The sequence below is a fragment of the Podarcis liolepis genome (assembly GCF_965112155.1).
Source record: "Podarcis liolepis genome assembly, chromosome: 15".
NCBI lineage: Eukaryota > Metazoa > Chordata > Lepidosauria > Squamata > Lacertidae > Podarcis > Podarcis liolepis.
Window position 1 is genome coordinate 5,957,428 of NC_139566.1, and position 16,309 is coordinate 5,973,736.

Below are 16,309 nucleotides of genomic sequence, written 5' to 3' on the forward strand. Positions count from 1 at the left end.
TCCTTTCATGAGCTCTTGTGTGGACAAAGAACTTAACTCACTGGCTCCCTAACCGTTTTTGGTCCCCCGCACCCTTGATTCCATAAACTCAACCCCAGTGTGCCCTACCCTATGTTGTTAACCACCCTGAGATCTACGGGTAAAGAGGTGGTATACAAATTTAATAAATAAAATGATAATATGCTATAAGAAGGGACACAGGTGGTGCTGTGGTCTAAACCAGAGAGCCTAGGGTTTGCCGATTGGAAGGTCAGCGGTTCGAATCCCCGCGACGGGGTGAGCTCCTGTTGCTTGGTCCCTGCTCCTGCCCACCTAGCAGTTCGAAAGCACGTCAAAGTGCAAGTAGATAAGGTACCACTCCGTCGGGAAGGTAAACGGTGTTTCCGTGCGCTGCTCTGGTTTGCCAGAAGCGGCTTAGTCACGCTGGCCACATGACCTGGAAGCTGTACGCCAGTTCCTTCGGCCAATAAAGTGAGATGAGTGCTGCAACCCCAGAGTCGGTCATGACTGGACCTAGCGGTCGGGGTCCCTTTACTTTTATGCTATAAGAAGCATTATTTAGATTAGTGGCTCGCACAGCCCACTGGAAGCAAAGCAATAAAATTCAAAGCAGTAACAATTAATTGAAAAATCCAACTAATCAGTTTAACAAAAAATGATGAACGTGACCCACTGATATGAGGTTTTCAACGTCTGATAGACATTTACACCTCCAGTGCCCCCCTGCCCCCTTCTTAGCTCTCAGCACCACCAGGTAATCTCATTTCCCCACAGGGGGCTGTACCATCCTCTTTGGGGACCACTGGGTTGGAAAGATTGGTAGCAGAATTTGCAGACGGTAAGCCCTGGAAGGAATACTTGAAGGAAATACAAATAAAGAAAGAATGATCCCTTCTGCAGTCAATCCACTGCCCGCCTGCCGTGTGTCTGCCAAGAAGCCCAGGTCACTGCTGGTCACCTGCAAAGATTTCCTCATCCTCGACTAAGGTCCATTTGTCTAAAGCAGAGGGCAGTTGCCAGAACGCCAGCGCCTTTCCTTCCATTTCCACGGCTGCCGTTGAAAGCTGCAGTTTAGAAACTCCAAACGAGCTGAGCTGCTGAAAGGGTGAGCTATTAATTCATTAATTCATGATCATTAATTGGATTCCTTACCTACCCTTCACCTTAAGGTTCCAGGTTGGGTGCTGGCAGTGTAAAACAAGAACAATAAGAACAACAACACCAGTGTAATGCGAATTACGGTCCAAAAAAATAGGGTGAGATCTAAAATACCGTATTTTTTGCTCTATAAGGTGCACCAGACCACAAGATGCACCTAGTTTTTGGAGGAGGAAAATAAGAAAAAAAATATTATGAATCTCAGAAGCCAGAACAGCAAAAGGGATTGCTGGGCAATGAAAGCAGCAATCCCTCTTGCTGTTCTGGCTTCTGCGATAGCTGCACAGCATGCATTCGCTCCATAAGACACACACACATTTCCCCTTACTTTTTAGGAGGGAAAAAGTGAGTCTTATAGAGCAAAAAATACGGTATATACAGATACATGTGGTGTCAAGGGCCAGGAGAAAGAGGTGGGTCTTAATGACATGACAGAAACTACATTTTGAAGCTTCGGAATAGACCTCTGTGGGGAGGGAATTCTGCAGATTAGGGGTTGTCACTGGAGAAAGCCCTCTCTTTAGGGGCAGACCTTGGTAATATGCCAGGCTTTGGGAAGCAGGCGCAAGACTCTGTGATCTGGAGACTAGCTGCAACAGCCCAGCCATCCTGCCTGGCTGAAGGGGTGGTCTATGCCACACCCACAGCAAGATTTCGCTTGCCTTGAAAATTCTCCCCTTCTCTCTGCCCTCTATAATATTGGCCTGGCTTTGTAATAAAATGACCCCTCCCCATGTTAGTCTGTTCTCTTTCCCTCAGATTTATTCCACAGGCATTTCTCATGCCTTGGGGACAGTTCCGCTTTTGCAACTGGAACAAAGAACTTTGGAGCAGGGGTGGGCGGGTGGAGGAGGCTTGCTGCTCCAAGATAAAGTCTGAAAGCATTTTTGTGCAACCTCCAATCATCCTGGAGCAGGACTGGGTGAAACTGTTCCTGATGTTTTCAGCCCTAAGTGTGGCTCACCAAATTTGGACACAGATTTCCACACCGAAAAGCTCAAGATACACGCTAATAATAATAATAATAATAATAATAATAATAATAATTTATTATTTATACCCCGCCCATCTGGCTGGGCTTCCCCAGCCACTCTGGGCGGCTTCCAAAAGAATATTAAAATACTATAATACATCAAACATTAAAAGCTTCCCGAAACAGGGCTGCCTTCAGATGTCTTCTAAAAGCCTGGTAGTTGTTGTTCTCTTTGACATCTGGTGGGAGGGTGTTCCACAGGGAAGGCGCCACTACCGAGAAGACCCTCTGCCTGGTTCCCTGTAACTTGGCTTCTTGCAGTGAGGGAACTGCCAGAAGGCCCTCGGTGCTGGACCTCAGTGTCCGGGTAGAACGATGGGGGTGGAGACGCTCCTTCAGATCTACCCACCTGTAGTTGTGATCCCTGAGAAACGTAGAAAATAACAGGATATATTTATCCAAAAGTCTTCAAACTTACACGACCCTTTAAAAATTAGCTGATGAAGGTGAATACTTCGAAACAGGGCCCTGTCCTGGTTTCTGATCCATAATTGACTCCTGATTTCTGCTCACTGATTGAAACTCCATGTCGAATCTGACTATGGGCTAACATGAACTTATTTCTACTCATCAACTCTTATCTCTAATTCTGTAACGAATTATTGTGTTATACATATCTTTATGAGTTTGAGTTTGTAATCTCTGTTTGAGTTTGTAATCTCTCTCTGAGTCTGTAATCCTTCTCAGAATACATACTTTTGAATGGATTAGTTTTTGTCACAATTGACTATTGATTTGCGAGTAGGGACCACACCCACTATTGAAACTTGCATTGGCCTGAGTTTTTGCTGTGCTTTTTTCTGGTATACAGTGGTACCTCAGGTTACATACGCTTCAGGTTACAGACTCCGCTAACCCAGAAATAGTGCTTCAGGTTAAGAACTTTGCTTCAGGATAAGAACAGAAGTCATGCTCCGGTGGCGCGGCAGCAGCAGGAGGCCCCATTAGCTAAAGTGGTGCTTCAGGTTAAGAACAGTTTCAGGTTAAGAATGGACCTCCGGAAAGAATTAAGTTCTTAACCTGAGGTACCACTGTATTTAATAACAAGAACTCCAACTTATTTAACATGAAAATTTATCTGCATTTTAGTGCAAATTTCTCCTGATATCCACATTCATATGGATATGTCCAACAGACACATTTTTACAAAGTTGTTTCCTGTAATATAATGTATTTTTTTTCATGCAATAGTCACAGGTGTATTTATCTTTATCCACACTTCACAATAGTATATGCATTCTATTTGTATATACTGTACACTTGTTGGCTGGAGGACTTCGTTGCAAAATTCAGTGCCAGTTTAAAAGGATGGCTGTACTTCGGTTCACATATTTTTTCAGAAAGTGTAAACATGGTGTGTTTTCCTTGGATTGTGGACTGAATCAGGAAATTGGAATTGTTGACATTGCAGTTTTTGCTGGGATGCAAAGAGTACTTTGGTACTCTTTGGTGAGAGAACCTCAGCAGAGATTTATAGTCACAAAATATTCAGCAAAGTGTGGGGATAAAGGCTGCTAGACCCTTAAAATATGCCCTTTAAAGTGAGTACAGAGTTTCCCTCTTCCCCCAGCATAGAAAAAGACCACACATTTGGTAAGTTAAAAATAGTTTACTTACAAACTCTTCCAAGGTCAGGTTCATGTGGATTTCTGCCTGAGAGACTTTTTTTTTTGTAGGTGGTGAAGAGAGATTCTCACGAAATAAACTTGATCTCTCCCACTCAGAAGAATGAAGGCGATTGTGGCCATTCTGATTTGTGTGATTGTCTTCCCAAAAGGTTTGGAGTGTGGTAAGTCTATGTATGTTCATAGGGGAAGAGGGGAGAACTAGCTACATAATGTTTTGTAAAGCTTTTATTGCCTCAATTTCCCTCCTTAAAACCACACTGACATTTTCTTTCCTTCTCCGCTTCTGAACCAACCGAAGGGCCACACTACCTTATGTTTCAAGACCACTCTCTCACAGACAGCTGCCCTCCAAAAGGACAAAAACTTATTTCCTTCTCCACCCCAGTTCCCTTTTTCTTTCTTTCTCTCTCTTTCTCTCTCACACATATGCAAGACATAGAATGCCTCCATCAGTGTCAAAGTTTATTGACCAAAGTTCTTGCAACCCCCCCTCCCAGTTTTGCAGCAATTTCTTAAACATTTCAGCAACAAAAACTCGCTTGCACATTTCCCCCCAAGTTTCTTTTTTTCTTTTAACTTTTATTGGTAAATGCAATACTTACAAACACAAACCAAAACACTAAACACTCTTATTATACATAGATACATACATCTCTCAACTTAGATTACAAAAAAAGAAAACAAACATACAAACTCAACATACAGACATAAATTTTGACTTCCCTCACCCTATATGTGGCTTCCTTTGTTTGTTTTCTTCTTTTCGCTGCGTTATCCATATTATTATGACTATCTCATCTTATACCCATTTCTTCTTAATTTTTTACTCTATAAGTTGCATTCATTGCATATTGATATATTAATACCAGAACAATTTTTTTTGATGTATTCCTTCATGCAAGTCCACTCCTCTATCACTTTTTGGTCTGACTGGCCTCTTACCACTGCTGTAAGTCTTGCTGATTCTGTATATTCACAAAATCTTATTTGCTATTCTCTTATTGAGGGAGTTTTTTCTCCCTTCCAATTTTTTGCTATAATCATTCTGGCCGTAGCGGTTGCAAATAAGAAAACCTTTTTTCTTAGTGGCAGGCATGTCAGTCAATATACCGTATTTTTCGCTCTATAACACGCACCCGACCATAACACGCACGTAGTTTTTAGAGGAGGAAAATCCGTAGGCATGCCACCCGTAGGCATTCCCTCCATAACACGCACAGACATTTCCCCTTACTTTCTAGGAGGAAAAAAGTGAGTGTTATGGTGAAAAAAATACGGTAATTCCCAAGTTTCCCCAGACATTTCGAAAGGCTGCTGAGATCTCCGCCCTCGCCACAAGACAATATCACCAATGCAACTATCTGTAAACAAAGATAAACTTCCAGACAAATGGCCAAAGTAGTTTCTCTTCCAAATAGGTTTTATCTTAAACAATTGCAAATGCATTGAGTAAAGAGCTCACTTGTAATATATCAGTGGCTCAGTGCTCATTTATTTTCTTTTGGAAGAAAACTTATCACTTGTGTCAATTGCAGTAGCCAATGTATCACAACCCTCCTGTTCATTGTTTTATTGAAATTTCTGCTGTGCAAAGTACGGGATTTTCCAGTCGTATGGCTCTATATAGGGAGATTTTTAAAAAGCCTCAAATCGATTTACAATCAAGGTAAGAAATAAAATAATAATATAAATAGAAAGGAGATTTAACAGTGTCGCATAACGTCATTGGTGCTACCCAACTGCCTAGCAAAACAGAAAAATGATTTTGCCTGGTACTGAAATGATGACGAAATTGGCACCAGTCAAATTGCCAGGGGAAACATTCCCTTAACAGCATGGCTACTACAGGGAAGGCCCTGTTCTCTCACCGCCAACCCCTGGACCTCCCTTGAAGGTAGGACACAGACCCTCAGATGGTTTTAAGGGGGAAAGCGGTTCTTTAGCCACAGCAGTCCCAGTGTCTGATCCTCTTCTTCATCAGGCATCCTAAATTGAGGCGGTGTTTGGCAGCTGGGTGGGAATGTGGTGCAGGATTATGAGAATTTATCATGGTGATGGCATGAAATAAGACCGCCCAGAAGACTTTACAGTAGCACCTCTGGTTGCGAACGGGATCTGTTCCAGAGGCCCATTCGCAACCTGAACAGAAAGCAACCTGCATCTGCGCATGCACGGGTCATGATTCGCCACTTCTGCGCATGCGCGTGACGTCATTTTGCATGTCTGCGCATGCATGAGCGGCGAAACCCGGAAGTAACCTGTTCCATTACTTCTGGGTCACCGTGGGACGCAACCTGAAAATGCGCAGCCTGAAGCTATCGTAACAGGAGGTATGACTGTAGATCGAGAGGTCCACAAAACACCTTCCCACCCCTTTCCCCAATAAATGCACTCCACCTTTCCTCTCCTGAGTCTAATAAGGAGCCCCTTCTGCGCAGACACGGACGGTTGCATCGCCTCCTTAAAAAGAGACATCCTCAAGCTGATGGTCAAATGGGAAGATGCCAGCTGCCTCCAGAACCAGCAAGGCCTGGTCCCAAACCTCCTCCAGACCCTCCCTCGAAGCTGCAAGGAAATCAAAACGGCTCTGGAAGGAGCCCCAGGTAGGTAAGCCAGGAAGGAGATGTGCCAGATCAGAGGCTCTTTGTAGGCATCTCAAGGGGGTTCGACCAAATGCCCCTTTAGGTCCCTTCCGACTCTACAATTCTCTGCTTCTGTGCTCACTGCTGTGTCAGGGAATGGTCTGAAAATGAGAACCGGAGAATGCATTCTATTGCAGACCAGCTTCTCTCTGATGGAGAGCTGTAGGGGGAAGAGTCCCCCCCCCCCGTCCACAACCTGTTCAGAAACAGAGAGAGACAGGAGCTGAACAGCTTAGGGAGGAGCTACCTAGTTACGAGATAATGACAAGGGAGCCAGAAGAGAGGGTGCAGCTAGCTGAGATGTCACTTGAGAGTGTGGGGGATACCGCCCTCACCGTGGACTCGGAGGTCCAAACGTATCAGGGAGCAAAAGAGGCAGAGGGAGGGATGAACTTAATTGTTGTGGAGGTCGGAGGGAGGATTTAGAGTAGCCAGCTACCCTCCTTGTGAAGAGCTGTATATTTGTGCTTGTGACATGATGCTGCAATAAAAGGACCATAAATATATCAAATGCTCGTAAATTCTTATCTGTGGAGCTACCGAAGGGAGGGGAGGAATCTCCACGCGGCAAGGATTACAAAACGTGATCAGAGTCAATGCTGCCAACGGAGAGAGGGTCATAACGATAGCCTGTTTGGCTCATTGGCAGATGGGTTATATTTCCTGAGCACGGAGGATGGTGAGATCTACCAAACCTTCTGCGACATGTCCACCAACGGAGGCGGCTGGACGCTGGTGGCCAGCATCCACGAGAACAACATTTATGGGAAGTGCACCCTGGGAGACCGCTGGTCTAGTCAACAAGGGAACACTGCCAATTACCCAAGTGGAGAAGGCAACTGGTCCAATAACAACACCTTTGGGACGGCTGTGGGCTCAACATGTGATGACTATAAGGTGAGGCTCTGTTACCTTTCTTGAGCTTCTTGAGGATGCGGGTGGCGCTGTGGTCTAAACCACTGAGCCTCTTGGGCTTGCTGATCAGAAGGTCGGCGGTTCGAATCCCTGCGACGGGGTGAGTTCCTGTTGCTCTGTCCGAACTAGCAGTTTGAAAGCACACAGTGCAAGCAGATAAATAGGTACAGCTGTGGCTGGAAGGTAAACAGCATTTCCATGTGCTCTGGTTTCCTTCATGGTGTTCTGTTGTGCCAGAAGCAGCTTAGTCACGATGGCTAGCTCAGTTGGGGGGGGGCTTGTGGACAGGTCAAATGACCTCCGCTGGCCGCTTCCAGCCCATGGGCCTTAGGTTGCTGACCCCTGCCCTACAACTTCCTGCCTAACTTTTCATTCCACTTTGGTTGCGTTATGGAGTCGTCCCTCTAGATGGCAGCAATGTGTTAACCTTGTGGAAGCATCACAGAACAACTACCGTATTTTTCGCTCTATAAGACACACGTTTTCCCCTCCAAAAATTAAGGGGTAATGTGTGTGCGTCTTATGGAGCAAATGCAGGCTCCATGGCTTCAGCGAAAGCAACACAAAAGCCTCCGTTTCTCCTGCTGCTTCGCTGAAGGGGCGCTGCGCAGAGAGGGAGAGAATTCCCCCCCCCTTGTCCCCCCCCTCTAAAACTAGGTGTGTCTTATGGTTGGGTGTGTCCTATAGAGCGAAAAATACGGTATTAAAGCAGAGTCTTGTGCGAATGGTCCATTATGAATCCACCACAGAGGCACTCTGATTGCAGAATAAGGCCACAGAGGCACTCTGATTGCAGAATAAGGTGTTTTTCCCTACCCTCTTCTGATATTTTACAGAATCCTGGCTACTCTGACCTCCAAGCACGGGATATGGCCATCTGGCATGTCCCAAACAACACCCCCATGAGGGAATGGCGTGATTCTGCCTTCTTGAGGTATCACACCGAGACGGGATTCTTGTCTGTAGAAGGAGGGAACCTTCATGGGCTTTATCAGGTAACTGATGTGGCTGAATGGACAGTCAATATTTAGTGCCTCAGTTAGCCTGGACCTCTCAAAGGGATGTGGCGGTGTGTGTTTGAGAGCAGATTTCTAAATACCTGAAGACCTCAGATGTAGATCTCAGAGGTCCAGGTTCCCATCCTGTCACAACTTCACTCTGCCCTCTGTTATGACTTTCTTAGGGAAAACATGGAAAAGGGACGCTCGCCCCACCCCATGGCCCAACCCTTGGGTGTACAGCATGTGTGCCACTCTGGGTGTCGGAGCAGCTAGCTTCACCTCTGTCTGGAGGCTTTAGATGCTTCTGAATGCCAGTTGTAGGAAACTGGAGGAGGGGAGAATATCTCTTGTGCCCAGGCCCTCCTTGAGGGTTTCCCATTGGTGCACCGGGTTGACCACTGAGAGAATAAAACTCTGGACTAGATGGGCCACTGCTCTGATCCAGCAGACTTTTCTTATGTCCTTAAATGTGATCAAATTAATAAGTAAATAAGGAAGGACACAGGGAGGATGATGCAATTACAGTGGTACCTCGGGTTACATACGCTTCAGGTTACATACACTTCAACGAAGAAATAGTGCTTCAGGTCAAGAACTTTGCTTCAGGATGAGAACAGAAATTGTGCTCCCGTGGCACGCCGGCAGCAGGAGGCCCCATTAGCTAAAGTGGTGCCTCAGGTTAAGAACAGTTTCAGGTTAAGAACGGACCTCTGGAACGAATTAAGTACTTAACCCGAGGTACCACTGTATATTCTTTTAAAACAAATTTGATGCTCAGGCTTGTATGCTTCTAAGTTGAACAGGCCAAGGTTTCTCTCTCTCTCTCTCTCTCTCTCTCTCTCTCTCTCTCTCTCTCTCTCTCTCTCTCTGGTTTATTTCCCATTTGTTCTTCTTTCCAGCAATACCCAGTCAAGTTTGGGCTTGGCAGCTGCCCAGCTAATAATGGCCCCATAGTCCCTGTCGTCTACGACACCGGAAATGCGCAGCAGACGGCATTCTATTACTCTCCAAATTCCAGAGGCAAGTCCATTCCAGTCTGAAGATACACCCACATGGATTTTCCTCACAGGATTCTGGGAAATTTAGTTTGTTAAGGGGATTGTAGCTCGGGGGGGGGGTAAGTTAGAACCCCCAGGATTCTTTGGGGGGCGGAGCTGTGTGCTTTAAAGGTACGTTGAATGTGCATCATCTCTTTTATATATGTTTTGTGGATGTGAGCTTTGTCCCCATGCCTTTTGAAGAAGATTAGACAAATTCACGGAGGAGGCGAAAGCTGTCAATTGCTCTTAGCCACCAAGACTGTGTTCTCCCTCCCCACCTCTCTGTCTTTCCAGGTGAATTTGTCACTGGCTACATACAGTTCCGGGTCTTCAACAACGAGAAAGCTGCCGTGGCGCTCTGTGCTGGGATCAAAGCCACTGGCTGTAACACAGAAACGGTGAGTTGTAAGTTGGTGGAAAGAGAGCCAGGACTCAGCTACATTGTTGTTGTTGTTGTTTAGTCGTTTAGTCGTGTCCAACTCTTCGTGACCCCATGGACCAGAGCACGCCTGGCACTCCTGTCTTCCGCTGCCTCCCGCAGTTTGGCCAAACTCATGTTTGTGACTTTGAGAACACTGTCCAACCATCTCATCCTCTGTCGTCCCCTTCTCCTTGTGCCCTCCATCTTTCCCAACATCAGGGTCTTTTCCAGGGAGTTTTCTCTTCTCATGAGGTGGCCAAAGTATTGGAGCCTCAGCTTCAGGATCTGTCCTTCCAGTGAGCACTCAGGGCTGGTTTCCTTCAGAATGGAGAGGTTGGATCTTCTTGCAATCCATGGGACTCTCAGGAGTCTCCTCCAGCACCAGAATTCAAAAGCAGCTACATTAGCAAAGAAAAAAAGAACTGAATGCGTTTTAAACATGCAACACCAGATGGCGGAAGAGAGAAGGAATGGTTTAAAACGATATTTCCCCAGCGGCGGAGCTAGCTGCTCAGGCACCTGGAGGGGTGGGGGTGGAGGAGCTGTCCAGGGGGGCCATTAGCGCCCATTGGGGATGATCGGCACTGCGATCATTGGTCATTGGGGGCTATTGGCACGGCAATCGGCGCCCATTGGGGGCGATTAGTGCCCAGGGGTCCAGGGTGGCAATCCGCTCAGGGGGGATTTTGTCACCCCTCTGAGGGATGACACCCAGGGTGGGCCGCCCCCACCTACCTACGCCCCTGGGTTTCCCCTTGGATTTTTTCTCCTTTTATTTAAAACAATTTAATTTCTGACTTACTGTACTTTTCCGTGTATAAGACTAGGTTTTTTAAAATTTAAAATTATGTTGAAAATTGTGGGTCGTCTTATACACGAATACAATCTCCCCCCACTTTCTCAATTTCGAGTCCCAAAAATAGGGGGTGGGGCGTCTTATACTTGGGGGCATGTTATAAACGAAAAAATGTAGTACAGTGGTACCTCGGGTTAAGTACTTAATTCGTTCTGGAGGTCCGTTCTTAACCTGAAACTGTTCTTAACTGGAAGTACCACTTTAGCTAATGGGGGCCTCCTGCTGCCGCCGTACGATTTCTGTTCTCATCCTGAAGCAAAGTTCTTAACCCGAGGTACTATTTCTGGGTTAGCGGAGACTGTAACCTGAAGTGTCTGTAACCTGAAGCATCTGTAACCCCAGGTACCACTGTATTTATAGTGGTTTCCCCACTGTGTTTAGATCCACTCCCGGGGTGGTGTAGCGGTTAGAGTGTCGGACTAGGACCTTGGAGACTGTGGTTCAAATCCCCGCTCAGCCACGGAGATCACTGGGTTTTACCTTTTGGGGTGGGAGTGGGGGGCAGTTGCTGCCTCTCAGACTAACCTACCCCACAGGGTTGTTGCGGGGATTAAACGAAGGGGGGGGGGGGAGGAAACCACGTATTCCACCTTGCAGGAAAAAAAAGTGTGATAAATACCATATTTTTTGCTCTATAAGACTCTCCTTTTCCCTCCTAAAAAGTAAGGGGAAATGTGTGTGCGTCTTATGGAGCGGATGCAGGCTGTGCAGCTATCCCAGAAGCCAGAACAGCAAGAGGGATTGCTGCTTTCACTGCGCAGCGATCCCTCTTGCTGTTCTGGCTTCTGAGATTCATAATATTTTTTTTCTTGTTTTCCTCCTCCAAGAACTAGGTGCGTCTTGTGGTCTGGTGCGTCTTATAGAGCGAAAAATACGGTGAATAGTAATAAAAGAGGCAGGATAAGTTTGGGAGCTGCTTTGTCCCGCTGGCGATGCCGAATATGATGAAGGCCACTCCCGGTTCCGAGCTAGACTCTCCCAAATTTTCTTTCCCCAGTTCTGTGTCGGTGGAGGAGGGTACTTTCCAGAATCAAGCCGGCAGTGCGGCGACTACACGGCCTTCGACTGGGAAGGTTACGGCACTCACACTGGCTGGAGTGTTTCAAAACAGTTGCTGGAGTCTGCGATGCTGATCTTTTACCGCTGAGTCTAAGACCGCTGCCGATTCTCTGAGCACCAGAGCTTTGGGCTGGAGAATGAGGACGTTTCCCCCCAGCTAAATCTCATCTCATGTCAACAGGGCTAATACAACCATCTGGTTCATACGAGTCTTAGTCTTTCTTGCATCATCCCATCAAAAGCAACACGCCACTGCCCACGAATTCCAGTTTCGTCTCTTCGTGGTTGCATTCTGACCAAGCTGTCTGCTTATGACGTTGCGGGGGAACGGAATGAATATCGCTGTTTGGGGGAAGGGAAGGCATTTGTGACAAGGGGGCGGAAATTCAGATCAGCTTGCATTTGAGTTGCAAAGCTATTTCATTTGCCCTTCCCGAAATACTATGTGAAGCAGAATCGCCCTTCCAAATTGGCACCTTCTCGAATTCTGTGGTGCAGTTCTCCATTCAAACAAAAATGTTATATCAGGAGAAACTGTGCCTAAAGAAGTATATATTTGTAATGCATTCTGCGAGGGTGGTTCTTTGCCAAAGAGTGTACATTAGGCACAACTGCATGCAAAAAAATAATAATAATTGTCTGTGTCAGGATGATATGTGGGTGCTAGCCGAGATAACAACCCGGGATTCCAGCCAGCTGTTACAAGATTTATTAAGTCCAAAAACTATGTACAGTACGGAGCTCTTACAAGCATGTCTTCCTCAGTTGCTATCAGTTGCCGGAAGTGGCTTGTGCCTTTTCCTTTTCCAGCCTAGAAACTTCCTGAGCCCCCCCCCCCTTTCCTCCTCTCCTTACGTAAAAACCAAAGCGTTGGAGGCTGTTCCTTTCTCTCTGTTTCTGTGTTTCCTGACAACCCCTCCTACTCCTCTCTCTCTCTGATAAAGTGCAGCTGCTCATTAAAGGAGCTGGCTCCCTGTACATTCCTATCTCTCCCCCCTTCTCAGCCAACAGATCCCTGACAGTATGGATTATCATCACTATGAACTTTATTAACTACCTTTCACCAGCAGGCCTCAGGGCAGTTTACCACACTTTAAAATTCAGAACCAAAACAGTTAAAACATATTGAATTCGCATTAGCTTTGGTCATCCTTGTTTAAAACAAAAGCTGGTTTGTCATCCACTCAAAGCTCCTCCTCTTTAGTTTGTAGAATTAAGGGTAACTCAAGACCGATGATCTTTTTGAAGATTTACTGTGGGCTTGAAAATCCCTTCCTAATCAGATTTTTTACTCCTCCAGGGAAGTTTGAGATTCACTTGAAAGGTCAGTTAGCATCTTGTGATCACTGCTGAATGGACCATTTTATTTCTGGATGGACTTTTTTGGGGGAGGGAGTACTCAAAGTTTCAGTTTTGATTGAAGGATTATTTGAACGGAGTTTCCATTCTCAGTCTCCTATTTTGCTGAGAGGTATCCTGGCTCTCCCTCCAAAAAAAGACCCCTAACAACAACAGTGTTATAAGAAAAATTGCTCCTTTTTCCTCATGGGGTATTCTGGAGCCCATACAGAGTCTTTAAGTGGGTTCCTAGGGACACAGGTGGCGCTGTGGGTTAAACCACAGAGCCTAGGACTTGCTGATCAGAAGGTTGGCGGTTCGAATCCCCGCGACGGGGTGAGCTCCCATTGCCCAGTCCCTGCTCCTGCCAACCTAGCAGTTCGAAAGCACGTCAAAGTGCAAGTAGATAAATAGGTACCGCTCTGGTGGGAAGGTAAACGGCATTTCTGTGCGCTGCTCTGGTTTGCCAGAAGTGGCTTACTCATGCTGGCCACTGGAAGCTGTACACTGGCTCCCCCGGCCAATAAAGTGAGATGAGTGCCGCAACCCCAGAGTCGGCCACGACTGGACCTAACGGTCAGGGGTCCCTTTACCTATCAGTAGGAGAAATAACAGAGGCCAACCAGAGTATATTGATAAGCAAAGCAGCTAGTAAGCATGATCTTTATTCAAGGAACTATTGCAACAGGGTCCCCACTCACCACATGCAGGAGTGGTGTGCAAGCCCTTATATAGACTCTTGAAATTGCCCACACTGTAGCCCAAGACCACCCCCCTAAAACATCATACTTACATTACAGGAGGCAGCGCTCCACAGCAGAAATCCTGCCTGCCTGGATACCTGATAATGGTCACTGATTGCATTACCCAGGCAGCCTGGACATTCTTTTTCTTCGCAAAAGAAGAAAAGGTATCAGGATACCTGATAATGGTCACTGATTGCATTACCCAGGCAGCCTGGCCATTCTTTTGTGATGGTAAATACTTTTAGTTCCTGAATCCAGGTCACAGGCTCACCCTATTCATACGCAAATGCGCCCTTAAGACAGGATTTGCAAGCAAAAAGACAATGGGAAGGCATTCCCCTTACAGCAGAGGAATATTTGAGGTCATTGGGAGAGTCAAAATGGCTTCAGGATTGCTCTCCTGTACTATTTCAGACACATGGTTAATATATTTAGATATGTGTGTATTTATGAATATTTATTTTATATTTCCAGGGGTCAGCAAGGTTTACCTCACCTGGGATGGTTCACTCCAGCGCAGATCCCTCTGTGGGCTGGATTGTGTGTGCGCGTTCATTCGTGCGCCCAATATTTCCAGCATCTGTGTCTGCGCAGATGCGATTTCTGGCATCTATGCATGCGCAGACACAGCTTCTGGCACCGTGGAAGCGCGTCCCCGCGCTGTGCAGCACATGGGGACTCGCCAAGTAGGCGGCTCAGTTTGGGGGGCAACTCATGGGCCGGTTAAATGACCCCCTTGGGCCTTAGGTTGCCTACCCCGGTTTGGGACCTTAAAGTTCTTAGTACAAGAGCAAGAGGCAGGATCGGAGTTCAAGGACATATTTCCAGACAGGCAAAAAGACCCCCAGGAAGGTGCAAAGCAGGGAATGTGAGAGACATGGTGTGGGGAGAGTCTCAGGGGGTAGACAGAGTAGCTTAGGGGGCCACATCTGGCTCCCAGGCCTGAGCCCCCACCCTCATTATAGATGATGTAATATACTCGGAGTCAAGAGTGGATTTCATGCTCTTTATTCAGCTCATAGTGGTGAGGAGGAATGGAAGTTCCCCCAGAATGTCTGCTTTATATACATTATGGGCCCCAACGTGATTGGCTAATTCCGGGATTCTCCTGTAGGCCAATCAGTTTGCGGATTCACTTCCACCTGGAGCTGGATTGGGTGGCTCCTGTGGACCAATCAGACTGCTGCATTCTGAAACCTATTGTTCTAGGACCAATCAGGCTGCTGCATTCTGAATCCTATTGTTCTAGGACCAATCAGACTGCTGCATTCTGAATCCTATTGTTCTAGGACCAATCAGACTGCTGCATTTTGGATCCTATTCAACTCAGTACATAACAGACGACCACCTTCTTTCCGATAAGCCCTGCTTAAGAGAGTTAGCAACTGCTTCAGGTTCAGGTAACATAGTCAGACTGAAAGTTGTGGTCAGGAAAGGGAAGATATGCTTTTACATTTTCCAGCAGATATACACAATGTAAAACTTCATTTATTTACTTTAATTATTATTAACCACTAAGGAAAGAAATGTGAGTCACAGGATTAGTAAAGATTGAAAAATAAATGTAAAGATCTGCTCACCTCCCTTTTACATGTTTGTGAGGAATGTGGGTTACATGTTACTCCCCCCCCTAAAAAAAATGTTTAGGGGTACTCTCATTTTCCTACCCGTATTGAAATACTGCCCCTCAATGAGGCCAAACTTAGATTCACAAAATGTTTAGGGGTGTGCGTACCCCCAAGAAAAAGCACTGCATGTAGGGGATTCCCTGCCTAGAGTTTAGAGAAGGAAGAATCTCTGGTTTCTATTTTAGCATGAAGCTCCCTTATCTACCCAACTCACACACCCAGGAATGAGTCAAAAACCAAAGCGAAACCGGCCTTCGCATTTTGAATTACTATTATTATTTGCTCCTCTCCAAATTTTGCAATGCAGTTCTCCAGCCAAAATATCTGTGCAAAATAAAATTAAAAAAAATGTGGCATTAAGGGGGAAAAGTGTGTACAAAAATTGGCCAAAATGGCATATGAAAATGCACAAAGTCAAGGGAAAGCGCTTGCAGTCCTTTGAATATCAGGGAATATTGCACTGAAATATGGGCATTGTAGGATAAAGGTAAAGGAACCCCTGACCATTAGGTCCAGTCGTGGCCGACTCTGGGGTTGTGGTGCTCATCTCGCTTTACTGGCCGAGGGAGCCGGCGTACAGCTTCTGGGTCATGTGGCCAGCATGACTAAGCCGCTTCTGGTGAACCAGAGCAGCACACGGAAACGCCGTTTACCTTCCCGCCAGAGCGGTACCTATTTATCTACTTGCACTTTTGACGTGCTTTCGAACTGCTAGGTTGGCAGGAGCAGGGACCAGCCAACAGGAGCTCACCCCGTCACGGGCATTCAAACCGCCGACCTTCTGATCGGCAAGCCCTAGGCTCTGTGGTTTAACCCACAGCGCCACCCACGGGAACCAAAATGC

At 46.3% G+C, this 16,309-nt stretch overlaps 1 protein-coding gene across 5 annotated transcripts; it reads left to right on the forward strand.

The window, feature by feature from the left end:
* Positions 1-977: 977 nt before the first annotated feature.
* Positions 978-11,959, forward strand: LOC310694265 (intelectin-1-like). 5 transcript variants are annotated; one of them, XM_083477356.1, is made up of 8 exons: positions 979-1,105; positions 3,868-3,980; positions 6,258-6,422; positions 7,111-7,358; positions 8,213-8,371; positions 9,277-9,397; positions 9,712-9,815; positions 11,692-11,959. In XM_083477356.1, exons 2-8 carry the CDS (start codon positions 3,920-3,922, stop codon positions 11,839-11,841), a joined length of 1,008 nt encoding a protein of 335 aa, XP_083333482.1. In that variant the 5' UTR covers positions 979-1,105; positions 3,868-3,919; the 3' UTR covers positions 11,842-11,959. The 5 variants fall into 5 exon arrangements, with proteins under 5 accessions (XP_083333478.1, XP_083333480.1, XP_083333482.1 ...); XM_083477352.1 differs by lacking the exon at positions 9,277-9,397 and having other exon boundaries at positions 978-1,105; XM_083477354.1 differs by lacking the exon at positions 9,277-9,397 and having other exon boundaries at positions 978-1,105; positions 3,868-3,968.
* Positions 11,960-16,309: the final 4,350 nt, after the last annotated feature.

What these genes read in the sequence shown, in the direction of transcription:
- LOC310694265 (XM_083477356.1), top strand. Translation starts at nt 3,920, where the DNA reads ATGAAGGCGATTGTGGCCATTCTGATTTGTGTGATTGTCTTCCCAAAA. An exon ending in CCCAAAAGGTTTGGAGTGTG is followed by an intron (nt 3,981 to 6,257) that starts GTAAGTCTATGT and finishes CCTTCTGCGCAG; the next exon opens with ACACGGACGGTTGCATCGCC. An exon ending in GGCTCTGGAAGGAGCCCCAG is followed by an intron (nt 6,423 to 7,110) that starts GTAGGTAAGCCA and finishes GCTCATTGGCAG; the next exon opens with ATGGGTTATATTTCCTGAGC.